This window comes from Phascolarctos cinereus, unplaced genomic scaffold (genome assembly GCF_003287225.1).
Source record: "Phascolarctos cinereus isolate Bilbo 61053 unplaced genomic scaffold, phaCin_HiC Scaffold_5;HRSCAF=322, whole genome shotgun sequence".
Taxonomy (NCBI): Eukaryota; Metazoa; Chordata; class Mammalia; order Diprotodontia; family Phascolarctidae; genus Phascolarctos; species Phascolarctos cinereus.
In genome coordinates, this window is record NW_027555958.1 from 257209571 (window position 1) to 257237191 (window position 27621).

Genomic DNA, 27621 nt, shown 5'->3' on the forward strand with positions numbered 1-27621 from the left:
AGTTCCCTCCCATGGATATTAATAATACTAATGAAATCAAAGATCTAGTTCATATGCCTATAGCTTAAGGTACAGCTAAAAAGATTGTGGAAGGCCTTGAAAGCCAAAAGAACTTTATTTGGTAGGCAACAGGGAGCCAATGAAGATTTTTGAGCACTGACATGAACTGTTTTATGAACAAAATATCCTGACATCTATACAAAAGTTGGTTTGGAGAACTGAGCAGCAATAGAAGACCTATTAAGAGGTGGATTGTAATAAGGGCCTCTGCTAGAACAGTGGCAATGGGAATGGGACAGAGGGTCAAATGAGGAGATAACATACTATCAGAGTCATCAAGATTTGGTTTCTGGATATGAAAGGTGAAGGAAGGTCAAAGAAACACAAGGTATGAAACAAGGTATTACTACTGACAGAAAATATCAGTGAGGCAAAGATTCAGATGGCAAGAAACTTTTTCAGATATTGTGAATTTGTAGTGCTGACCGATAGTCCACATTTCTTAAGTATCAAAGTCCTATAGGTCAAAAGAGGTTATAGAACTCTAGAGATTAAGATTTGTTTGCTTACAGATCAGAATACTTGATAATAACTTTAACTTATTTATGAATTCCTTCAAAGTTTACAAAACAAAGCTAAATTCTAAGAGGTACAGAGATACAAACACCATATTGAAATGTCTAAAACTAGATAAACCAAAATCGGTCTGGAGACAGGAGACAAGCTAATACCACCTCAACCTTTCAAATCTTATCCTCCTCAGAGCTGTTCACCATTTCCCTTTGTACACAGACAATAGACAGGAAGAAATTCCAGTTGCATTTTTTATTTAAATAAAATCCTATCAGTCTGCCCCTCCATTCTCACACACACTCCCCATTTTCCTTCCACCTCCACCCAATAGTCACCTCAAACACAATGGTTTTCATTGTGACCATTTCGCCCTGTCCTGGGGGAATGACACACAGGACAGGAATTTAGAATGTAAACCTTCATTCTCTCACAAAATACATACACAGAGAGCTTATTGGGGGTGGGCAGGGGTAGAACAGTACCTATGAAAGACAGAGGAGGTGAGACAAAGCAAGATGAGAGCAGAGGCAAATGGATTCCTCTATGCCCACTGTCAAAAGGAACAACTTTCCATTCTACTAGATAGTAGGAAGAGGGAAATAACCACCCCTCCAACACACATCCTGGAGATGTGTGAGGATCATTGTGTACTATAGGTGTGACCGACCTCCCCAGTGTCTGATTTCAATGGAGATTTCATTGCCACAACTTATTCTCCATCTTCAACTGATACGAGATGGGGGTGGTGGGGTAGGGTGGGGGATAGATGAGAGGGTAGTGGGAGAGGGAAGGGAGTAGTATAACAGCCAAGTCAAGAAACTCCTAGAGGGATATATAGAAACTTATATAGGAGAAGGGCTAGGGAGAAAGGATTTGGGTCCAACCCTTATAGTACCCAAGTTTTCCTACCCATGATGTCAGAGAGATGGTAAAATGAGGAACAGTAGTTCATAATTCTATCCTTGACTATGCTGGGCATGTGGGGAAGAGGACCAATCATTTACACTTGACAGGTAGAACATGGTGAACATGGTAAAACACTGCTCCAGCAAGAACATGGAGGAAAGTCATCTATTTTAAAGTCTGGACAACTCACTTCAGGCCCTCCCAAATTGATCTATCAAATTAGAGACTCCATAGGACCTTCTCACCTTAAAAAAATAAGCAGTCAAGCTGGGAAAACACCAAAGGTTATGTATGGTAACAGGAGGATTCTTTATATGGACCATTCACTGAAAACCTAATGTCACTGCCAACATGGGTCAGGGGAGACAGGATAAAGGTTGGAAATCTTCAGATTTCTCCCCCATTATCCTATAAGACTTGACTTTTTTTGAGTTATGTAATAGTCATCAAAAATTAGGTGAAAGGCATCTTGAATAAATGAACTTATTATATGTAGGGTTGCAAGTCTGGGATAGGACAAAAAACATAAGAATCCCTAGTAGGGTCCAGCAGTATTGGGAGTCTTATTAAGAGAATCTCAACATGGGAAAGGATGACTGCGGAGGATATGTCTGTAGGACTGGACTAGGGGAGTAGAAAAAAATGAGAAGAGCAACTTGGAGCCTCTATGGACAGCACTCCTCCCCTGGTCAACTTCCTGTTCCTTCTGGACTGAATTCCCTGAGGGGAAGGAGAAAGAGAGTTAGAGACAGACAAAAATGGTGAAAGATTAACAGAAATTCAGGTAGAAAGAAAAATATGAAGAGGGAAGGAGACAGAGAATGACAGAGCGAACTAGGCTAAGAAAGAGGGCATTTAATAATAAGAATAAGGCAGAAGTGAAACTTGTAACAATGAAAAGAGACAGGTGCATGAGACATAGAGGGAAAAAAAAGAAATCATCACAGAGGCAGAGGAGATAGAAGTAAGGGGCTTTTCAAAATAGAGGAGAACTCAAAAGGATAAGGGAGACCAACAGAGTCTGTAAGAACCCCCTGAGTGAGAAGAGGAATAGGGACAAAAAGAGGATACACAGCTCTTTGGGAAAGTGAGGGCTATAAGCTGATGCTTCGTTGGTGACGACCTCGACTCCCACTCCCATGATCTCCCCCACCCTCAGGGCTTAGCTCCTGGCCATCTAAGCTGGCATGGTCTGAGAGGCCCCTCAAGTGCTCCACTGAATCACACTTCTGTAGGTCTGAGGCAACAGTGCGAAGGCTCAGGAGACTCAAGGTATCAGGGGCGGGGCCAGGTTCAAGGGCCCCACTCTCCTCCAGATACCCACCCTCTGCCCCCTCAACCCTGATGTCTCCACTATCCCCACTCTCAGGTCCAGCCTCAGCCCCTACAGGAGAAGAGCGCCTGTGAACTGAGGCTTGGGGCAAACCCCTGCGGCGGGCATGGATCTGCTCGCTGATCTGCTCCAGATTTCTCAGGGCAACAGAGTAGCGGGTCTTTGCCTGAGACACTTGTTGCTCCAAGCCAGTCACCTTGGCCTTGTGTTCCTGAGGGAGGCAAGAACAAAAACATGAGATGCTCTACCAACCCAAATCTTTTAGGGGTCTTCCTAATTCCCTTCCAGCCTCAATTTACTCCATCATCTTCCCTGTTATTTTGCTTTCTGCCTCAACTGGGTTCCCTCTCAACTTTACCTTTTCTTATTCCCTCTCTCCTCTACTAGTTTCTAATGCTGACACTTTTCCTTCCCCTCATATTAGTATTTTCTTCCTCTACCAACTTCAAGGGATTGTTCCACTTTTAAATATCTGGGTCACTATCATAATCCATTATCTACCTCAAACATCCTCCTCTTTCAACAATTATTCTGCATTCTTCCCCTTTTATATTCATTCCTTTATTCTCTTCACATAATTCTCTGCTCATTAATTTTACCTTTAATCCCACAATTATTCTTCTTTGCTTTCTTTACTCCATCTGTTCTTCCCTCTCTTTTTTGTCCTCCTCTCCTGTGTTATCTCCTTCCTAATGTTTCTCTATGTTCTTCCTTTATGTTCCTTAAGGTCCCTTTCATCTCTTCTACTCTGTACCTACACTTTCCCCAATCTTTTCCTCCTGGTTCTTCATCTCTTCACATTTCCTCTACTTTCTCTTTTGCCTACCCTGAATTTCTTTTTCCCTTCCTCTCACTTATCAACCTGTTCTGAAGTCTCTTCATAGACCTTCTTTGGCACAATACAGGGTAGATGTCCACTAAATTGAAGTCTACCATTGTATGATCATCTAGGATCAAACATCCAAATCTTTACTGTATTCGGGGTTATCTTGAGTAGCAAAATATCTGCTGCTCATAACACAAACTCACAGTTGACCCTTTTCTTCTCCCTTCCCTTCATCCCCATATACTATTTTCTCTTCAGGTTTGTCCCAGGTTCTCCTTGTTCAGTTGCCTCCCAGTCTCCCCCTGCCAGTATGTCAAAGCAACTCACCTCTAATATCTGGTTAAACTGGGCCTTAAGCTCAAAGTATGGACGGCTCTTGCCAATGACCCGCCTAAGAGTCTTTTGTAAGGCCTGTACCCGAGCCTCTGCCTGTTGGCACAGCCTGGTCACCCGTTGGTGCTCCCTCTCTCCCCGAAGACGTTCCTCCTCTGCCTCATTCACCTGAGTCCCAAGAGACAGAAAACACAAAGCAAGAGAAAGAGAGACGACTAAATGGAATCACTCCAATGGCTTTCTTTCATTTGGCCTCTCCCAATCTACCATCTGACAGCTAACCTGTAGGGGACAGATCTGGTACAATTATCATTCTGTGCTAAAGACTTCACTGAGTGAAAAGAGTAAAAAGTCTCACATTAGATATACTAAGGAGATAGAGGGGAAGGTAATAAACCTAATGAAAGTCAAGGTAGATTTTATTCCATCCCTATTTGTCTATATAACTGATTTATTTTTAGTTCTGAAGCATGTGAGCCAACAGCAGAATACACATGGTCATGTAATAATATCAGTCTCTTTTTATACCATAGTCTACTGGAAAGAAAGGAGTCTGATAAAATAATCACATTAAAGCATTCTACTGATACATCAGCAGTAGGACATTTGTTTTTAGTTATTCCTGGTGAGCATGGGTAAAGATTTTCATAGATATGTGTCTTATCTATACCTAACACTCACATAGCACTTTCTATGTGCCAGGCACTGTGCTAACTGCAACCCTGAGAGGTAGGGGCTATTATCCCCACTTTACAGATGAGAAACTGAGGCAAACAGAGGTTAAATGACTTGCTCAGGGTCACACAGCTAGAAAGTGTCTAAAGCAGGATTAGAATTCATGTCTTTCTGACTCTAGGCCATATTAGAGCTTACCTCCAGCACTTATTTGCTATATGTCACTTAACTTCTCTAAGTTTCAATATTCTCATCTGTAAAATGGAGATAATACTTATATCACCTATTTTTACAGGGTTGTTATAAGGATCAAATGAAATAATACATGAAGTGTTTTGCAAAACTTAATTGATATACAAATTTCAGTTATTATTATTATTATAACCTCGCTGAGAGACCGTATGGTAGAATGGATATAGACCTGAATTTGAATCCTGAGTCAGGAACTTACTTGCTATATGATAATCCTAGGCAAGTCATTTAACTGGGCCTCTATTTCCTCTCCTTTAAAACAGGAAGAATAATAACTTACCTCATAAGGATGAAGTCAAATATGAGAATGTATGTGAAGCACTTCCCAAGCCTTAAAGCACTACATAAATGTGAATTATTACTATTGCTACATGTAAAATGTATTCAAATACTTACAGATTCATAGACTATTAAAGCTGCTGACTGAGGGACTGGTGAGCAAGAATATAAATAAGAACTCAATAACAAAGACCTAAATAATTACAGTTGCACAGAGCTATATACACAAGGACTAAAGTGATACTAATATAATGGAGAAATAAATTGTGTGAGATTAGTCCTCAAAGGAAGTTGCTGGTGAAAGAAAAATCTGTTAAGAGAGCAATGAATAAAAAAGCCTAGGTCAGAGGAACAGCCTGAGTGAGTGCTTGGATAAGGGGTTAGTGAAGAGCTTTTCTTGGATGAAACAGGGAGGGCAAACTTGAGAAGTCATGAAAAAGAAAAAGAATTCAATGATAAGGAAAGAGGGAGTGGGAGTGGTAAAAATAGTAAGGGATAGAATTTAAGGAGGAAGGGAAATCAAGATACAAATTAAGGAAAAAACATGAGAATTAAAAAATGACTGATGCTGCTAGCTACCCCTCACCTTACAAGTGGCATGATTAAGCATCTCCTGCCACGTGGGATCGAGCCGGTTCTTGTCAGCCATGACACCTTGTTCTGCCACAAACACCATTTCTCGAGCAGCATTGTGCATGCTCACCGCCCGTTCATAGCGCAGGGCTGCCTTCTGTGTTTCCTGCTGAGCCTGGAGGGAGGGTGGGGAGCAGTCATGGGAGGGGCCCAGACCCCTACCAAGAAAATCCTGGCTGAAGGAGAGCCAGTCATGAGAAAGGTAGATATGGTAGAGATTCCCCCTATGTCTGCCCCAAGTGAACGGCAATCCATATCCTGTAGAGAGACAGAGTCGGAAGAAATGAGAAGTCAATCTCACTGTCCTCCTTTCTCTCTCAAACTACGCTATGAAGAGCCTAACTGGAGATTCATTTCTGTAGAAAGATAGGAAAAAAGGGAGGGAAGAGATGAAGGATGCAGAGACAGATGCAAGAGAAGTGGTATTGTATAACAGATAAAGCACCAGACTAGGGCTCAGGAGATTTGGATTAAATTCCTACCTCAGACACTTTCTATTTGTGTGACCATTTACCTCTCAGAGCCTCAGTTTCCTCATCTGTAAAATGAGAATATAAGTACCCACACTATCAATGTCATAGTGTTGTGAGGAAAGCCCTTTTCAACCTTAAAGTGTCTATTTAAATGTAAATACCAGGAGAGAAAGTTTGGAAGAAACCTTAAAAATCATGTAGTCCAAACCACTCACTCTTCTTACAGATCAAAAATTGAGGCCAAGAGAAGGGAAATTATTTGTCCAAGACTATATAGCTGGCCACTGGCAGACCAGTATCAGAGAGTCCACTCTGCCTAACTTCTAGTCCAGCAGAAGAACTAAGAACGGGCACTAAATGTGCACATGTGCAGGTATAATAAGCCTACACACAAGCCAGATCCTTAGCTCAGGGGATAAGAGCATATGCAGGGGATGAAGCACCCAATTCCTGTACCTCTTTGGCCAGCCTCCGTGCCTCATAATATGGCCGGGCCTTATCAATACAGCTTCCCAAGTGAGAACCTTGTGTATTGAGCTTTCGAGCTGACTCCTGCAAGATCCTCCGATATGTGGTCCGGGCCTCCTGTCAGTAAGATATGAGGAAAAGTCAAGATTACTGGATAGTTCTCTAGCTGCTCTAAAATTCCCCAACCTAAAGACTGTCCCCTTTCCCCTTTCCCCAAAATATACCATGGTCTCAAGATGGAATTATAGCTAGGGAAACGGTCATCCTTGGTCCCAGGAATCCAAGATTTAGTTTGAAACAAAAACAAAATTATTGCTGTTTCCATGTCTTCCATAGAAGGTAAAGTTAAAGGAGGAAAAAAAGTTTCTTTTCCTCCATTCCCTCCTCCATCCCCCAATATAAATTTAAACAAAAAAAGGAAGACAAGGGAGGAAAAGAGAAAGCAATTGCAGAAAGCAATTATTACAGGACCACAGATTTATTGCTGAAAAGGATCCTAAAAGTTCATTTAATATAACCCATTCATTTTACAGACACCCAAGTCCTCTGACTCCAAATCCAATACCCTTTCCACTATCCAATGCTGCTCCCTGCACAAGACATCTCTTGGATTCCTGGGAATCTATTCTAACTTGTTCCCATGTTGGTGTCCCAGGTGGATGTACAGGGACACTCACATCGAGTTGTAGCTCTATTTGGTTGATTTCCTCACTGGCCTGGTTCAGGTGCTCTAGCTCCTCCTGTCCGAGGGGAGACGAAGGGGGAGAGATTAGTCAGGTAGGCCCTTAGAAGGTATAAATCCTATCATGAAAAATTAAGAACCTTCTTTGCATTTTTTGGAGGATAGGAAGGGTTATTATATCCATACACAGAGAATTTTTAAAGACTTGTAATGGCAATCAATAGTGTGGACTAGGAGGAAAGAGTCTGAAATGGGCCTGTCAGTCAAAAATTATCTCCCCCTAAAATAGAGCTGTTATTTTCTATTCCCCTAGCACAGAAGGAACCTTAAAATTCTCACAAAAGGGAAGGAGGTAACCAAGAACCTCCCCAACAGAAAGGTAGGCACAGTTATTAATATCAGGGGTCTCTTTCTCTAGATTTATCTACAGAGGCATTCTCCCTCCTACCCAAGATGGAAAGGAAATTTATTTGGCCTATAGGCAAGGGAAGAAGCAGAAAGATGGGATCTATACATGTCCATGAATGGGCAGTGGGACCTCATTCCCTCAAAGATAGAGAGAAGGGACTCTGGTTGGACAAAGGAAAGGTCTTAACTAGAGTGCTAACCCATTCTCACCTACACTGACATATCACCACATCACAAATAAAATCACACAGTCAAATGCAGCAAGCCAAACTGGGTCATATGCCTATTAAGCATAGTATTTTGTATATTGTGTATGCACCCTCACATATGAGGAGGTGTGTGTATATGCTTTCCAATTTTTTTATAAGCATCATCTCATGTAGTCCTCATAACCTCCTTGGACATAAACCTAGAGCTGAGATTACAATTCTTACTGACAAAAAAAAGGGGGGGAAAAAAGGGGCAGCTAAGTGGCTCACTGAATAGAACATTGGCCCTGAAGTCAGGAGGACCTAGTTCAAATCCGGCCTCAAACCAAAACTTGACACTTACTAGATGTGTAACCTGGGCAAACACTTAACCCCAATTGCCTAAAAATTAAAAAAAAGACAATTCTTACTGACAAAAGAGGAAATTGGTATCCAGAAAAATGACTTCCCAAAGTCATAAAGCTTTGTTGTTTAGTTATTTTTCAGTCATGTTTGAACCCTTTTGGGGTTTTCTTGACAAAGATACTGGAGTGGTTTGCTATTTCATCCTCCAGCTCATTTTAAAGATGAAGAAACTGAAACAAACAGGGTTAAGTGACTTGCCCGGGGTCACAAAACTAATAAATGTCAGGGGCCACATTTGATCTCAGGTCTTCCTGACTCCAGGCCCGATAATCTATCCATCTGCCTGGAAGTCCCATATATATCTTAAATTCAACATGTCCAAAACAAAACTCATTATCTTTTCCTCAAACCCTCCCTCTTCCTAACTTCTCCATTACTGTTGAAGGTACTACCATTCTCTCAGTCATCCAAACTTAGAATCTGGGTATCATTTTCCACTCTTCATTCTTTCTCACACCTCCATTTTCAACCAGGGGTCAAGTCTAATCATGTCTACCTTTGTGTAATATCTCTTATATATGCCTCTTCTCTTCTCTGGCATTGTAACCATCATGGTGCAGGCCCTTAACACCTTACATCTGGAAAATAGTCTTATCAAGAGCTCACTCAGGTCTCCCTGTCTCGGTCTCTCCTCATTCCAATCCGTCCTCTATTCAGCTGTCAAACTGATCTTCCTAAAATGCAAGTCTAACCATATTACCCCCCCTATTCAATACACTCCAGTGGCTCCTTATTACCTCCAAAAGTAAAATCCTGTTTGGCTTTTGAAGCTCTTCATAACATGGCCCAGTCAGTCTTCTTACACCTTACTCCTTCTATGTACTCTTCAGTCACTCACATTAGCCTCCTTGCTGCTCCTCACACATGACGTTCCATCTCCTGACTCCACTCCCTCATGCCTGAAAATCCTCCTTCTCATCTCTACTTCCTATCTTCCCTGGCCTCCTTCAAGTTTCAGCTAAACTACCACCTTCTGCAAGAAGCCTTTCCCAGGCATCCTTAATCTCAGTGATACATGAGAAGGTTTGGATAAACTAATGCAGAATAAAGTAAGCAGAATCAGAATTTTTTTTTAAATATATATTGACTACAATATAAATGGAAAAAATAATAACTACAACAGAAAACAGAAAATGAATGTTGGGTAATTATAAAGACCAAGCATAGCACCAAAGAAGAAAGAAGAAAATAAAAACTCTTCCCTACTTTGCAGAAGTGTAAGACTATCATGAAGGGGTGTGTGTGTGTGTGTGTGTGTGTGTGTGTATAAAATCAGATTATGGTTAAAAAACTGATCAGTTTTGCTAAAAAAATTTTCTTTTTTATTCTTTGTTAAGAGAGATACTTCAATGGGAAGGGGTATGTTCAGAAATTAACTCAATGTAAAAACAAAATATATTTTAAAAATTATTTCTTTTAAATATTGGCTAAAACCTAGGTCATAAATATAATTCCACAGCCATCTAATGTGTACCACTGACTTTTGTTTACCATTGAAAACAGATGATAGCACCTCATCCCAAATGGAAACAACTCAAAATTGCAAAATAAAACAACTCTGAGGTTTCACCTCAAATCCATCAGATTGACAAAAATAACAAAAAATGAAAGTGATAAATGTTGAAAGGGCTTTGGGAAGATAAGTACACTAATGCACTGTTGGTGGAACTGTGAATTGATCCAATCCTTTTGAAAAACAATTTGGAATCACCCTAAAAATGTCACTAAACAGTACATACTCTTTTACCCAACCAGGCTTATACACACACAGAGGAAAAAGTCTCCTTTCCCTTTCATACAAAAATTTTTGTAGTAGGAAAGAACTGAAAAGAAAGGGGGTGCCTATTGTTTGGAGAATGGATATGAATGTAATGGAATATTATTATGCTATTAAAAAGCTAAAATATAAAGAATTCAGAGAAAATCTGGAAGATCTGTATGAATCAATGAAGAACAAAGTAGGCAAAACCTAGGGAACAATTTACACAATCACAACAATAAACACTATTGAAAACAACAGCAAAACAATGCTAAAGAGCTTCAGAATCAATGCAGTGACCAATGACGACTTCACTGTATTTAGCACTGGATGTGTAAGAGGACCTGGGTTCAGATTACAGTTTTGCCATTTGTTACTGACATGATACTGAGCAAACATATAACCTTGCCTCCTTATCTATAAAATGAGGGAGATCAACTACAGCACTTAGCTGGCCCCTTCCAGTTCTAAATATATGATCCTAGGAACCTAGGACTCTAGGTTCCAAATAAGTATACATTTCCACACATAGCCAATGGGTTGTTTTGTTTCATTTTGCTAAAATGTTCTTATTTATTAAAGGCGAAAGTTAAGGGAGACATTGAGAAATAACAGAAATATATTTTTAAAAAAGAATATAAATAAAGTATTTAAAAGGAAAAGAAAATAATTCAAAGTTAACACTTTGTCCTACTGTAAGTAGGCCAGGAGAATAATATTGCTAGATCAATCCACAAGTCAATTTATTAGGTCCCCAACATGTGCAAAGCACTATTTAGGCACTGGGGATACAAAGATTAAAATAAAACAATCCCTGAATTCAAGAAACTTATACTATCAAGAAAGATAACAAGCACATATTTAAACACAAAAAATGCAATATAAAAATAATTGTGAAGTATTTGGGAGAATGGGGTGGACACTACCAGGTGGGAGGAAGGGATCGAGAAAGGCCTCATAAAGGAGGCAGCACCTGAGCTAAGCTTTGGCATTGAAGAGAAAATACATTCCTGCCATGGAGAATAGCAAGCACAGAGGGCACAGAGATGGGAGATGGAATGTTGTGAGGAGTAGCAAAAAAGACATTTTGCTTGGACATTATGTGCTTAAAGAAAAATAATGTAAAATAATTCTGGCAGGGAAGCTGGAACCAGGTTGTATAGGGCTTAAAAAGCATTTGATCCTAGAGAACCAACAAAACTTATTAAGGAAGAGTGTTGTGGTCAGATCTGTTCTTTAGAAATATTATAATTTTGACATATAATGGATGATAGATTAGAGAAGGGACAGATTTGATGTAAGGAGACAACTTAGGAAACTACTGCAATAGTTCTGGCAAAAAGTGATGAGCTCTTGAACGTGGTGGTGACTATACGTATGGACAGAAGGGCATGGATACAAGAAACACTACAGAGAAAGGTATGGATTCAAAACATATTATAGAGAAGGAATCAAAAGGGCATAGCAACTGACTAGATATGTGGAGAAAAGAAGAATAAGGAATCAAAGATTACTAGGTTGTGAATCTTGGAGACTAGAAGAATGGTGTTGTCTTAACAGAAATAAGTGAGAGATATAACAAAAATGTTCATTTCCATAAATTTGGAGCAAGCAGCTAGAAAAGTAACTAAGTAAAACAGGATAAAGCCAGTCTTACCTTGTTTTGCTGTTAGAAGTCAGTAAGTAGGACAAAGGTTAAGCTTTGCTTAGAGTGCTTAACAGGCTCATGAATACTAACTTCTCCATCTCCAGGAGGGGCTAAGATGCCATTTTCTGAACATGAGATGTACGTAGAAGAAGAAAAGACATGTCAAGGAGTAGATGTGTAATAGGCGTGCCAGAAAGTTGTACACTCTGGAGTACTCAGCCAGTGAGGAAACAGAGGAGGGACTTTGGGGCTGGGATTAGAGATAATAGTGAACTCCTGCTTTGGTACAGTGTGTCCTAGTCCATAAGACACCCAAAGTTGCAACTGCATAATAAACTGGGCTTTTAACTTCATCACTCCTGAGTCTGAAAGTTATTTCTCATAATTCCTTGGGAGCTCCTCTAGAATACCAAGCACTGAGATGGAGAAGCGATCATCACCAAAGAGCAGGAAGCTAATTTTTTATCATACCTGTTGATTTTTAACGGCCTCATGGACTGAGGGTGAGCACCCTTTCCATCCAACTGCAGTGACCCGAGACTGATTGAAAAGGAAGCGTGAACAAAAAAGTGGAAAATAGGCACAAAGGACCATGACCACTGCATAAGCTTATATATGGGGCAAGGTAAGAAAATCTGGACTATTATTACCTTGTCAGTGGGGGAATTATCCCTACAGGGGACTGAGAGTATAATGTGTACTTCTGAAGTATAGAAATGGGGCTTGGCTCCGCAGGTTCAAACTTAGACTTGCAAAACTGAACCTCTAATTAAGAGTGGGTCTTTCACGTTCAAGATACATCAGGAAGATAGGTAGGATGGGAAATTAGGGAACTAAGATGCCAGGCAAGGAGAAAGGAAGTTCTCCAGAAAACATTGCCTCCAGATAGTCCTTTAGGGAGAATGTTGGAACACTGGAATGATGAGTCTTGTCCAAGAGGGAAAGATAAGAAGAAAATGATAAAGTATTGCTGCTTTACTTGGCCTAGACAGAGTATTTTACCACTGGTAGTGTTTAGGCCAAAAATGGAGAAGATGAGGATTGGGTAGGTCAAATATTAAATGTTTTGGTGAATAACAAAAATCTTTTCAGTCAGGAATCTGATTATGCCTCCTGCTAGAAAAGGAGAGAGTTCTGTCACATTGTTTTCATTTAACACGAAGGAAAAAGGAAAACATGGATGCAAAAAGGAAGATTCTCAGAAATGGGACCCCCTTCTTGCCCTTCTGCCCCCTTATGCCCTTCTACATCCAGAGTTCCAGATGGATTTGATAGATCTACGGGAAAGAGCTGAATTTCAGGAATCAGGATCTGGGTATCAGAGAAAGAAAGCTGAGAACTCACAGAGAGATCCAGAAAGTTCGGGGGCATGTAGTGCTCCCAACTTTAGTAAATTAAGGAAAGAATTGGAACAATGTCAGAAGGATTTCCAGAATTACCCCCCTTCCTTCTAAAGAGAAAGGAGAACCTAAATTATACCCCTTAAGGGAGGTCCCAGTGGCTCAAAGGGAGACTGGATATGTAAACACCCCTTTAACAAGTACTGAAGTTAGGAATTTTAAGAAAGAAATGAAATCTCTGATAGAGGACCCGAGACTGGCTTAGCAGATCAGTTAGACCAATTTTTAGACCCTGGTTTTTAGGCCTGGTCTGAAATGATGGCAATTATGATTATTTTGTTCTCAGACAAAGAAAGGGGGATGCTTATGATTTTCTCCCCAAGAGAATGGGAGAGGAATAATCTGCCTGCCCCCGGAGTTCTAGTTGTAGAACAAAAATTTCCAAATACTGACCCTAATTGGGACAACAGTGACCCAAATGACCCGGCAGATAGAAGAAAAATGAGAGATCTGAGGGAATTAATCAAAGGAATCAAGGAAGCTGAACCTAAGTCTCAAAATTTCCACAAAGCCTTTAAGATTCAACAGGAGATGGGGGCAGCTAGGTGGCATAGTGGATAGAGCACAGGCCCTGGATTCAGGAGGACCTGAGTTCAAATCCGGCCTCAGACACATAACACTTAACTAGCTGTGTGACCCTGGGCAAGACACTTAACCCCATTGCCTAGCCAAAAAAAAAAAGATTCAACAGGAGAAAAATGAATCACCCTCTGCATTCCTGCAAAGACTTAGATATCAAATAAAAAAATACTCAGGTACAGACCCTGAGTTGGGGGTGGCTCAAAGTTTGTTAAAGGTCAATTTTGTCACCAAATCTAGGCCAGACATCCAGGAAAAGATGCAGAAAATTGATAGAGTGAAAAACCATTAGACAAGTTGCTTAAGGAGGCACAGAAAATATTTATGAAGAGGGAAGACAAGAAGCGGAGACAGAAAGCCAAAATCATGGTTTCAGCCGTGGATAAGGCGGTTAAGAGAAAGTTGGATGGGGAAGGATCAGGAAATGGAAGAGGAAAGGGAAAGAAAGGGAGGAGGGCTCTGCAAGAAGAATGGATGGGGGAAGAGGAAAAGGAAGAGGAAGGGGCAAAGGTAGGCCAAATTATAACTCCTCTAATTCAGCCAGATGCTTCTATTCTGGAAAATTTGGACACTTTAAGAGGAAATGTCCTAAACTAAAGAAGGAAGGAAAATTAGCACCTCTCAAGACTTTTGATGAGGAATGGGGAGATTAGGGGTTCCTGAATGGCTGGTCCCACCTGGAGCCCTTGATAAACTTAAAGCTGGGACCATGGGAGGAAGAGGTAGTCTTTTTAATGGACACTGGGGCAACTAGTTTGTCTTTGAATTTCAAATCAGAAGGGGTAAAATTTTCTACTCAGAAACTTATAGTCTTGGGAGTTAAGGGAGAGAGATTCTCAGTACCTGTATCTGAACCTATTAAATTAAAATTAAAAGTAGAGATAATTGGACAACTGTTATTTATTCCTGAGTCAGGGAGTAATTTATTAGGGAGGGATTTAAATTTAAAAATGGAAGTGTATAACCAGGAAATACAAGTAAAAATAGCATTACTAACAGAAGAAGAGAGGCAAATAGATCCAATAGTCTGGATTAGAGAAGGAAATAGAGAAGGTCTGAAAATCCCTCCATTTACTGTGACCCTGAAGAAAGAAGGGTCAGGCAATATCCCATTCCCATGGAAAGGAAGAAGAGGCTACATACAGCTGGTTATTGAGGGATTAATAAAAGACGAGTTATTGGAACCTGGCATGTCTCCATGTAACACTCCCATTTTGCCAGTCCGTAAGCCTGATGGGTCGTACTGTTTAGTCCAGGACCTACGGGTAGTTAATAAAATAGTTTCACTGCCAGTGGTCCTCAATCCTTATACCATCATGGGAAAAATTCCGCAACAGAATGGATGGTTTAGTGTAGTAGACTTAAAGGATGCCTTCTGGACCTGCCTTCTAGCTCCAGAAAATAAGAGATTTATTTGCCTTTGAATGGGAGGACTCCCTTACAGGAGGAAAACAACAATTTCAGTGGACTGTTCTACCTCAAGGATTTACAGAATTCCCAGATTTATTTGGGCAGGTTTTAGAGCAATTATTAGAAAAATTTGCAGTGCCAAAAGGAACCACTTTACTGTAATATGTAGATGATCTATTAATATCAGGAGAAAAGAAAAATAAAGTAGTGGAAGCAACAAATGCTCTACTAAATTTCCTCAGGAAAGAAGGTCTTACAGTGTCAAAAAAAATTACGATATATGGAAAAGGATGATTTAGTATTAGTGACTGAATCTTGTATCAATCCTGTCTCTTTCCTTCAAAAAGGAGAGACAGCATATGAAAATTTGGAACATAATTACCTTGACATCATAGAGTATCAAACAAGTATACATACAGATTTCAGATACATCACCCTCCATGAAGGGCGTCGTCTTTTCAATGATGGATCTTCCAGAAAAATAGAGGGAAAAAGACATAATGGGCATGCTGTCATTAATGGTTAAAGTAACTCTTTAGAGGAATCTGATAGGTTACCCAATAGTTGGTCAGCTCAAACTTGTGAATTATATGCCCTCAATCAAGCTCTAAAGTTGTTGGAAGGAAAGGAGGGTACTATATATACAGACTCCAAGTATGCTTATGGGGTACATAAGCATACATTTGGAAAAATTTGGTATGAAAGGGGAATGATAACAGCAAAGGGATGGAATTAATACATAAGGAGTTGGTAAAGCAGGTACTGGCCAACTTATTGTTACCAAATGAAATTGCCATAGTACACCAAAAAGGAAGAATATCTGGAGCAAAAGGGAACAGATTAGCAGATGAGAAGTCTAAGGAGGTTGCCTTGCCTATGGAGCCTACAAAAATGCATGTGGTAATTCCCCAAGTCTCTGAGACAAAAGTGATCCCTGTGTTTACAGAAGTTGAAAAGGAAGACTTGATTAAATTTGGGGAGATTGAAACTGAGCAAGACTGTTAGTTATTACCAGATGGAGAGAAATGGTTAATAAACAAATCATGAGAAAAATTTTATCAATTCTACATCAAGGAAGTCATTGGGGCATGCAAGTGATGTGTGATCTAGCTTTGAGAAAATACCATTTAACTGGATGGGTCAAAGCTTATCCTTTGCCTAATGCTACAGTGGCAGGCACATCTAAGATAATTTTGGAACATGTAATTCCATGATAAGGTTTAGTAGAAAAATATAGATTCAGACAATGGTAGTCATTTTACATCTGAATTTTACAGCAAATAATGGATTATTTGGAAATAAACTGGGAATTTCATACCCCGTGGCACCCTCCCTCATCCGGGAAGGTGGAAAGGATGAATCAGACTCCAAAAACACACATTTCCAAATTAACGTTAGAAACAAAAATGCCCTGGACTAAAAGCCTGCCAATAGCTTTAATAAGAATTAGGACTTCACCCCAAAAAGATCTTGGTATATCACTTTATGAAATGTTGTTTGGGTTACCTTATCCAGTAGGGCAGGGAGACATCTCTACTTTTGAGACAAAAGATAGATTTTTGAGGAACTACATACTGGCACTATCCATTACATTTTCAGATTTGAGGAAGAAAGGACTTTTGGCTCAGACTGGAATTCTGGAATTCCATTGGAATTTGCGATGCATAAGTACAAACCAGGGGACTGGGGACTGCTCAAATCCTAGAAGGAGACCAAACTTCAGCCTGACTGGAAAGGACCCTACCAAATGTTGCTGACCACAGAAACAGCAATCTGGACAGTCGAAAAAGGGTGGACATATTATATCAGAGTCAAAGGACCAGTGGACAAACCTCAGGAATAGACTGTTTAAAGTTGCCCTGATCTGGGAGGGAAGAGGTTCTCAAAAGACCTTGGATTGATCATTCTTGTGCTACAATATTGTTTCTTATACTTGTAGTAATATTCTTGGTGGCCATTTACGAGAAACCTAGAGAAGGGAATCCTTTACTGAAGGAGCTACTTAGCGATAATAAGTGTAGGGCTCTTGTGTGTGTAGTATTAGGAATCATAAGAACAGCTATATTCCCTGAGAGAATTATGGCAGAAGCACAGCAAATGCTTCCACTGTCATACTTAGTGAGAGCAGTCCCATTCCTCTTTCATTGCTCCTAATGCCCTTTTACAACTAGCCAAAATAGTGGTTAACACTTTCAACCTGAGTGGTTGTTGGGTCTGTGGAGGTCCTGAAACATCGGAATTGTGGCTGTGGTACCCAGAACCTTTGAGTCTGGCCGGGATATTCAGTAACCAGTCAGAGGTAAGGAATGGCACTGGTTTCTGGGACCAAGAAGAAAAACACATAGTTGGCCCTTGGCTGGAAGTGTTCTAGGACAATATTGCCCGAACCAAACAGAAGCAGGTGAGAACCTGGGGAGAGGACTATAGAAGAGAAAGTGGTTGCCTCATTAATTGTACATGGAAAGGGAAACAGCAATTATGGTGGTGTAATTCAACATTTATGGAAGAAGGACTCTTTTGATCAGAAGAAAAGCAATATTACCCCACAGTGCGAGGGAGACCCAGGTTGTTTAGTGAAGAAAGTCCTGCATTAAAGGGGCATTATTGGATTTGTGGACTAACTGCTTACACCCACCTATCATTTAATTGGACAGGAGTATGTTATATAGGATTAGTAAGATCAGGCTTTTTCTTTTCAGAAGGACCAAAGGGGTATGACATTGGGATCCCATTATATGATGGTTTCCAAAGACAGAAAAAGAACCTTAGACACCAGTATTACCCAATCAGGAGGTGCCAATGGCTGGGGTAATGAAGGGCCACCTGAAAGAATAATTCAAATCTATGGGCCAGCAACTTGGGCCCAAGATGGGAGCTAAGGATACAGAACTGCCATCTATCTCCTTAATAGATTAATTAGACTCCAGGTAGACCAACCTGCACAAGCTTTAGAACTTCTTGCTGATCAAGCCATCCAGCCACAGGCAACTGTGTATCAACATAGAGTAGTATTAGATTATGTTCTAGCAGAAGAAGGGGTTTATGGAAAACTAAGTAAGTAATTGCTGTCTACAAATTGATGATAATGGGCAAATAGTTAGAAATCTGGCTACAAAAATTTGTAAAGTAGTACATGTGCCAGTCAAAAGGGGAAAGTATGGTTTGACTAAAACTGGTTTAATTGGCTGACAGGGTCATGGTGGAAGCAACTTGAAATGATAATTCTGTTAAAATCAGGCGGATTATTATTTATACCCTGCTCGATTCCTTCCCTGATAAAGCTTATTTCACATTTGGTAGAAGGGATGTGAATTGTTACGCTGCCAAAAAAGACAAAGCAAGGTGTCTCAATTATGGTAGTAAAAAGAAAACATAGTCCTAGAGAAGAAAAGGAGGAGCAAGAATGTTTAAAACTTCTTGAAAAGGGCTAAAAAGGAAAATAAGAAATTATGGAAACAAAACCCATATTGAAACAGAAAGTGAGAAATTGAGAGATACAATGAAAATGTTTGTTTCCATAAATTTGGAGAAAACAGCTAGAAAAATAACTAAGTAAAACAGGATAAGGCTGGTCTTGTTTTGCTGTTAGAAGTCAGTAAATAGGACAAAGGTTAAGCTTTGCTTAGAGTGCTTATGCTTAATAGGCTCATGAATACTAAGTTTACTATCTTCTCCATCTCCAGGAGGGGCTAAGACCCCATTTTCTGAACATGCAATGTATGTTGAAGGAGAGAAGATATGTCAAGGAGTAGATGTGTAATAGGCATGCCAGAAAGTTGTACACTCTGGAGTACTCAGCCAGCGAGGAAACAGAGGAGGGACTTTGGGGCCAGGATTAGAGATAAATAGTGAACTCTTACTTTGGTATAATGTGTCCTAGTGCATAGGACACCCGAAGTTGCAACTGCATAATAAACTGGCTTTTAACTTCATCCCTCCTGAGTCTGAATACGTTATTTCTCACAATAGGGATATTCAGAAACTTGGTTTGATGAGGAAAGATAATGTTCGATTTTAGATATGCTGAATTTGAGATGCCTATGAGACACCTAATTCAAAATGGCCAACAGGCCAGGTGATGCAGGATGGGAATTTGGGGCGAGAGAAGGACCAGAAATATAGATCTGGGAGTCATTTTAAATGACAGTTAAGCACATCAGCACCAAGGAAGAAATGAAGGGTTGGGAGAGGAGAGGGGAGGAATGGGGGAAAGGTAAGAGGTGAGAGGGGTGAGAGGTTCCAGGAGAGCCCAAGATCATAGGATTGTATATTTAGAGCAGGGACAGAATCTTAGAATTCATCTAATCCAACTCCCTCATTTTAGATGTGGAACTGAAGCCCAGAGAGGTTAAGTGTGCCCAACATCACATAGGTAATAAATGGCAGAGCTGGAATCTGAATCCAGGTCCTCTGATTCCAAATCTAGCAATTGGGGTTAAGTGACTTGCCCAGGGTTACACAGCTAGTAAGTGTCAAGTGTCTGAGGCTGCATTTGAACTCAGGTCCTCCTGACTCCAAGACCAGAGCTTTATCCACTGTGCCATCTAGCTGCCTTTAGCACTCTTTTCATTGTATTATACTGCTTCCCTATATAAAGGGCAACACATGCTTTCTATGCAATTAGATAATTAATAAAAGCTTTTTAATAATAATAATAACACATGAGCAAGGAGGCCAGCATACCTTTTCTGAGTCACAAATTTCTAGCTAATTCTTCATATAGGATAATAGCCAGACCAGGATGAAGAGCAGAGCAAAGATAAAGTGGAGTCAGGAAATTTCTACTGACTTGCATTGTTGCTCTATTTGTAGTGGTCATTGTTTTTTTGTTTTTGGTGACACATGCCACTTCAGCTTTCAAGCAGAGAACTCTGAGAATATTCTGCTTTAATGGAATGCGTGAAGAATGCTACCTGAGTTAGCTCACTTCATCTGTCAATAAGTCAACAATGTAGGCTGACCTCCCCAAAGCAGGTCAAACAAATTCCCAGGATGCCAGGACAACAATCTGAATTCCTAAAAGCTCAGGTCACTCATTTCCCTCTACCAACAGAAAAAGGCAAACAGAATAAATTGCCCGAAACTGTATGGGCATTTGACTCTGAAGGAGTCCTTTATTCAATACTATATAGGTATACAGGTTATTTCCTATATGTAATGCTTGCATTGAACTCCGGTTAAAGTAGAGAAGAAAATCAGAAACATGGTTTCTCCAAGCCTACTACAGGATACAGGAAAAATGCACTCATATGGAAAAAGACTCACAGAAATAAGAGGGAAAGCAAAAAGACTACTAAAATCCTAATGAAAATGAAAGTAAAGCAATGATCAGTAAATTAGGGAAGGCATGGAAGCACAGTGGACAGAGTGCAGGGCCTGGAGTCATGCAGACTCATCTTCCTCAGTTCAGATCTGGTCTCTGACACTTACTAGCTATGTGACCTTGAGTAAGTCACTTCCCTGTCTGCTTCAGTTCCTCATCTGTAAAATGAGCTGCAGAAGGAAATGGCAAGCTACTCCAGCATTTCTGCCAAGAAAACCCCAAATAGGGTCACAAAGTACAGGACAGAACTGAAACAACTAAAAAACAGCCTAAGGAAAGGAAATCTTGACTGAGGTTTAGAAAGAGTTAGAGAGGATGGGAAGGGCATTCCAAATAGGAACAATGGTAAAAGCACATAGGTCTAAGAAAATTATTTGCAGGGTACAATTTAAAGGGATTAAAATGTATATCCAACAACAAAATCAGCTACTGATACCTGGGTACCAATCATTGAGTCTACATCACTGTTCTCTATCCACAAAGCTAAATCTCATCCTATCAATAACCCATCAGGATATTAAAAAATCTGGACTCCTTCAGATCAAAGTACTGAGGTAAATGTAACAAGAATTAGTATGAAGAGTTTGGTGAACTAGCAGGTTTCTACAGCAAATTCAAGTCTCACCTTGAACTAAGTCTTACAAAATCTTCCCTATTCCAACTGATCACTACTTTCCCTGAAATTCTATAGTCTGTACTACATAATTTAACATTTGTTTACATAGTCCTACATTGTTACCTTGTTATATGTCATATGTTGAAGTCTTCCCTCCTCCGTCCCTCACCAAGAGGTTTCAGTTTCTCAGAGCCAAGACAGACATCATACTCTTTTTATTTTAACCCCTACTCTATAAAAAGCATAGTGTATATAAGGCTAGTCTTGGAATCCCTAAAGTCTTGAGTGCATGTCATACTGACAACAAAATGTGATTACTGGCAAATCACTTTAGCTCCCAGTCCCCAAGTAATTTTCATAGATTATATGTTACAGATTATATGTTCACAGATTATATGTAACATAGATTATATGTTACAGATTATATGTAACATAGATTATATGTTACAGATGTTTTATAATAGAGAAGATTCCATAGTGAATATTCACCAAACCAATGAAATGAAAGATCTGGATAACAAGCCTTCCTTAGTTCCTACTATGTAATAAGTAAGAAGCAGCCTGATATAGTGGTTAGAGCACATTAGTCTTAGAGTCAAAAATCCGGGCTTAAGTCTCAGCACTGACACTTACCAGAGCCTTGGTTTTCTCATTTGTAAAGTAGGAGTGATAATACTTGCACTACCTAACTCAGAGGGCTTTTGTATACCTTGGACAGCTATAGAAATATAAGACACTTTATGTACCTCTTCTCCTTGGCTTGAAGCAAAAAGGAATGTATAGGAGAAAGGATGGAGGTAAATCTTAGATAAGCTTCCTGGAAAGGCAAGAGGTTCTGGAGAACTCTCAAAAGAACCTCCATCAATGAGAAAAGTGCCTTTTCTTTCCTGACTATAGACAAGGAAAGGGACAAAGGGAGCTAAGCAACTTTGCTCATTCAACTACAAAAGAGGAGTATTTTCTCCAATTCTTACGTGAAGACTCCAAGCCAAGTTTACACAATAAACAAAGAAATCTAGCTCTAGGTCATTAAGAATGTATAAGTTGTTAGGAATAAGATTCATATTAATAGTAGAGCTAAAAGGAATCTCAAAATCATCTGGTCTAACCCTTTCATTTCACAGAAGAGAAAATGAAGACGTAGAGAACATAAGTAACTTGTGTAAGTCACAGTTGGTGGCAGAACTGGAAACAGAATTCAGATCTTCTAACTCAGGCCAAGGCTTTTTTCACTTGACTACTGGATCTAAATTCTTTTAGTTTATGAAAGAATTAAAGGGTATTGGTGCATTTCATACGATGAAATAAAACAGAAATCAATTAATGTCAGTCAGTCAGGAAAACATCTGAGAAAGAATCATTTTGTAAAGTGACTAAAATGTCTATAATCTTTGACCCAGCAATTCCACTACTAGGCTTATACCTCAGAGATCACTGATTGAAAAAAAAAGTCCTCATATACACCAAAATATTTATAACAGTAGCTTTTGTGATGGCAAAGAATTTGAAACAAAATAGATACACAAAAGTTGAGGAATGGCTAATAAATTGTGGTACATGGTATAAAATGATGAATATGATGAATACAAAGAATGGAAAGATAGAAATTTGATGCAGAGTAAAGTAAGCAGAACCAAGAAAACTACAGCTATATAAATGAAAAAAAAACACTACCATAAAAAATTAAAGTGAATGTCACAAAATTACAAAGAACAAGCATGGTCAAAAAGAAGAGATAGATTAAAAAAAAAAGACAGAGAGAAGAGCAGATACAAAAGAAACAGGCAGGTGGAATATACGGCACTACACCGGGGGTTCAGAAGACCTAAATTCAATTCTAGCCTCAGATACTTACCCCCTATGAGATCCTGGGCTAGTCTCTCAATCTCTCTTTGCTCAGTTTCCTCACCCGTAAAATGGAAATTATAATAGCACCTACTCCCCGGGATAATGTGAGGATGAAATGAGATATTTTTTAAATGCTTTGCAAACTTTAAAGCACTATATAAATGTGGGTTATTATTATCTCTGCTGTTGCTATCACTATTGAGAAACCCTCACTACACTATGACGCAGAGGCACCAAGTCAACAGGTATGATACATTGCACATATTCTCTTTTTTCCCCCCCCCAAAATATTAATCAGTTCTGCTTTTTTTTTCCTTTTCCTACTTTTTTTCTTTTTAAAAATATTTGTTTTATGGGATGGCTCTGATATGTGAGAGGAAGAAAGATTCTGGAAGACATTCTGGTGATACTAAAAAAAGATATCTATAATAATTTTTTTTAAAAAAAAACAAAGAGAAAAACATTTTAAGGACAGTGACCTAATCTATTTCTTTGCCCATCATGGCATCTGTATAGAAATCTGAATATAGAGGTCCCTCAAAAAATGCTTGTAGGCAGAAGTTGAAGGATATGGGACGAAGTGGCTTCTCAGAAGCTACATCCATAACAGTGGGGCCACAGCAACATTGCTTAACCAAGATGTCAAGTTGGTACACAAAAGCACTGTAGTCTTCCCTTCTCCTTTACCTACTTCAAAATGTGCCTCCTCCTAATTCCACTGTGATAGTTCCTCTACTTAATCTCTTCAGCACTCAGAAATTCAGTTTGCATTCTATTCAATTCCAATTGTTCACACGTTGCTTTGTGAACAATACTTTACACTGTTATCCTCTAGATTTGTAATATGCCATAAGATACTTTTTTAAAAGGGGATAGGAGAGTGTATTGATAAATATTCATCAATCAGCTCAATGGGGAAAATATGTATGCACAAGACATTTTTGAATTTATTTTGCATTAACATTTTCTCTAAGTCTAAACAATAATGTAGCATTTGCCAATTTATGAAGTGTAAATGTTTACACTAAAAATGTAAACTACTTGTTCTTGAGAGCCAGTTCAAGCTGGCTCCAGTGCACCCCTGGGAAAAGGAAAAGGGAATATTAAGTATAAAACATTTCATCTAAACTTGCTGACATAAGAGACATACTTCTTGGAGGTCACATAATCTAACACCTCCCAAATATAAAGAATACCTTACAAGATCTCTTAAACAATGTCAGTCCTCTGCCTTGACACTTCCAGTGATGGGAGACATACAATACAATAACAGAATCACAGAATGTTAAAGGGTTGAAAGGGATCTTATGTATTAGATGAATCAATTAGATGAATTAATCCAACTCTTTCATTTTAAAGTTGAGGAAACTGAAGCCCAGAGAGAAGTGGCATGTACAGGAAGGTCACTTAATAAGTAGAAAGTCTTTTCATTCCAAATCCAGGGCTCATTTTTCCTCCCCTAGCCAGTATTAAACTGAAATCTATCTCCCTGTAACTTCTACCCATTTATTTTAAAATTCCTTCTGAAGAAACAAAGAATTAGTTGAATCCCTCTTCTCCATGAGAGTTGTTCAAATATTTTCATTTTCTCACCTGTATTCTAGGATCCAGTTCCTCCTCTTCCCTAGGAGATAACTTTGTCTCACTGCTACTGCTGCTTCTTCCTCCTCTCATCTCCTCTTGACTTGGACTCCTAGGGGCCTCATCTTCAACAACCTCTGGCCGAAGCTCCCCCTGTGGAGTCTCCCGGCCACCTGGAACCTGTCTTGGCTCAGCCATGCCAACCAGGAAATAGGCAAGGCCCTATTCACAAAAACAGAGTAGCATGTTGGGATCAGGGACCCAAGCTAGAGCTATTAGGGAGAAGTTTCTCCTCAAAGGATGAAGAAAGGAGGTATAAGGACAAGAGCTCTTGAGTCCTCAGAGAGGGTAAAACAATGGTTAGAAGTTCAAATTCAAACTGATAAACAGGTTTCTTAGTTTGGAGAAATACTGTCTAGGGGAAAGTCCTTGTTTCCTGGTAAGGGTCCTTCTACTAGGACAGACTTGGAACACCAGCTCTGAGGTAGGGAACAGAAGAGGCCTGGATCCTGGGGCAGCAGGAAGTAGCACCATTCGGGTAGGGAAGAGGCAGAGTGCCTCCAGGATGAGGTGGTAGCTGAAGTGATATGGTAGAGGCTGAATGAAGGCAGAAAACTGGATTGGTCTCTGGAGATTTCTGAGACGAGATTACAAAGATCAAAAGGTATATTAATCTCAAATTCAGAGTCCCCAACAATAAGTCTTCTCCCCAAATGCCAATTCATTCCCAATCTCCTCTCTCAACTCTCTCACAATGCTCTTTTAATTTCTCCCTTTATTTCTCTGGTCATCAATCCATATCCCTCCCATTTTCTATTCTACTCCTCTTCCTCTCTAATCTTCTCTAACCAAAAGCTGGTTGCTCATCTCTAACACATTGACCAAATGGAAGCCTTCCATCTCTTCTCAAAAATGCTAACTGTGAAGGGTCCTCCTCATTTCTGAAGGCCCCACATCTTCATCTGCCTACCCTTTTTTTTCTGAATTGCCTATGCTACTCAGAAATTTTCTCCTTCCCAAGACTAGTCCAAGGTTCTTCTTTTACCCCACTTCCCCAACACCAAAATACACTGTATCTCCTTCACCTTATGTATTTCTCTATTCCAACAGAGCATACCATTCCCCCCCACCCCCATTTCTCCAACCTACTTCCTTTAGCATTTTATCAACCACCTCTTATCTCCTCTAAACCCTTCTTCATTCTGGAGAGAATGGAGGTAGAGGGTAAGAGAGAAAGCTCTCACCTTCTCCCTCTTCCTACCCCCTTCCTAGCTCCTTGCTTTCTCATCCTTTTACCAGCCTCCTTCCTCCTCTCTCATCTTCTACTCGACCTTCACCAGCCTTCTTCTTCCTTATGAACCTTTACCAACCTCCTGACAGAGGATGGTAAAAGGCTTTGAGACCATTCCATATGAGGATAAGTTGAATGAAGTGAGGGACGTTTAGCCTGGAGAAAAAAAGATAGGATAACTGTTTTCAAGTATTCAAAGGATTGTCATATGTTAGAATAGGATTAGACTTATTTTGTTTGGCACCAAAAACTAGAAGCAATGGTGGAAGTCGCAGAGAAGAGGACTAAGTTAGAAAGATAAACTTCCTAAAAATTAGGGTTATCCAAACATGGGATGGGCTGCCTCAGTAGATATGGGGGTCCAACTCACTAAAAGTCTTCAAATCTAAAATCGGATGACCACCAGTTGGGGAGCTTATACATGGATTCTCAGTAAGGTAGTGGTTGAACTAGATGGTCTTGGGGCCCTTCCAACTCTACTATTCCTTTGTTTCTCTTGTCTCAACCATTAACAGCCTCTTTCTTCTCTCCTCCCTCAGCACTTACAGTATTCTTGGTCCCACCTTTTACTCCTCTTATCGCACGCCCTGAAGATCTTTCCAACAACTCGAGCCCCCAGACCTGCCTGAGGCTCCTGCCCTTAATTCCCTTCTCTTCCTCATTACTCTCACCTCAGTGCCCTACCCCACATTCCTCCTTCCAAACTCACACAACCGTAGCCCCAAAACACCTCTGTCAAACACCCCCAGACAAATGTTCACTCCCTCCTCAGTCCCAGTCCCTCCCGCGCCTCAGTTTACCTTCCAGTGTCCGGGGCTTCTCAGTGACAACCAACCTCTTTCTACGTTCCCTTTATCCCTCCCCTCAACAAACCCGTCCAACCACACGCTACAGGAGAAAGCAAAAGAGGAAATGCATCACTGCTTAGCAACCCCACCTCTCCTCGCGCCTTCTAGCCCCTCCCCCAAAAACCATCCACTTCCGACTTCCCCACCCTCCATCCTCCGCCTCAGCTATGCACTAGTTTTCCGTACAACATGGCGTCCACCTATGTGGAATTCAAATCACCTCGGACGGATCTAAGTTATGCTGAGTCTGTGTTGGGAGTAAAAATTGAAAGCCAAAAGTACAATAAAAAGAGATCGTATTCTCAAAACGGAGGGTTGCTGCTGTATAGAGAAAAAATGAAGACAGAGAGCGGTCCTCCTGTTGTTGGTTCACGGGGACCGACATGTTGCCGCGTCGATGACGCGAAGGAAAAGGTAGGGCGTTTCAGGAATGGGCGGTGACGCCACAGAATGCCTCCCGGGGCACCCAGGTGGGCTTTCGATTGACAAGGGAAGCTCAGCCAATGGAATCAATGAACGCGGCTCTACTTGAGTCTTAGAGCCATTTTGAACTTTTCCAAGAATCGATCTAGGAGGGTGGAAGAAAATCAAGAAGCATCTATTCATCTGTATTAGGGATGAGGAATTGTTTAATTAATGTAAATTTAAGTTTCCTCTTTCAAAAGAAAATGAACTCAATTCTGACCAGTTATTTAAGCTTTAGTGTGGCAGAGCGAAATGATGCTAAATATTACATAATATAAACAGAGAGTACTTATTCACATCCCTGCCCCATGTTGACTGGTAGAGTGCCTTCCAAAAAGCTAACCATAATTTATAATCAAATAATACTAATTAAAACTAATAAATACATGAAAATTTTA

General features: G+C 40.1%; 1 protein-coding gene across 7 annotated transcripts; it reads right to left on the minus strand.

Moving 5' to 3' along the window:
* Positions 1-810: 810 nt before the first annotated feature.
* SH3BP5L (SH3 binding domain protein 5 like) lies at positions 811-26819 on the minus strand. 7 transcript variants are annotated; one of them, XM_020966649.2, is made up of 8 exons: positions 26711-26819; positions 25990-26066; positions 24632-25256; positions 7429-7491; positions 6740-6868; positions 5764-5925; positions 3966-4139; positions 811-3023 (listed from the first exon to the last, which is right to left on the minus strand). In XM_020966649.2, the coding sequence occupies exons 3-8, from the start codon at positions 24815-24817 to the stop codon at positions 2574-2576; spliced, it is 1164 nt and encodes a 387-aa protein (XP_020822308.1). In that variant the 5' UTR covers positions 24818-25256; positions 25990-26066; positions 26711-26819; the 3' UTR covers positions 811-2573. The 7 variants fall into 7 exon arrangements, with proteins under 7 accessions (XP_020822308.1, XP_020822306.1, XP_020822307.1 ...); XM_020966647.2 differs by having other exon boundaries at positions 25916-26066; XM_020966648.2 differs by having other exon boundaries at positions 25881-26066.
* Between the last annotated feature and the right edge of the window lie 802 nt (positions 26820-27621).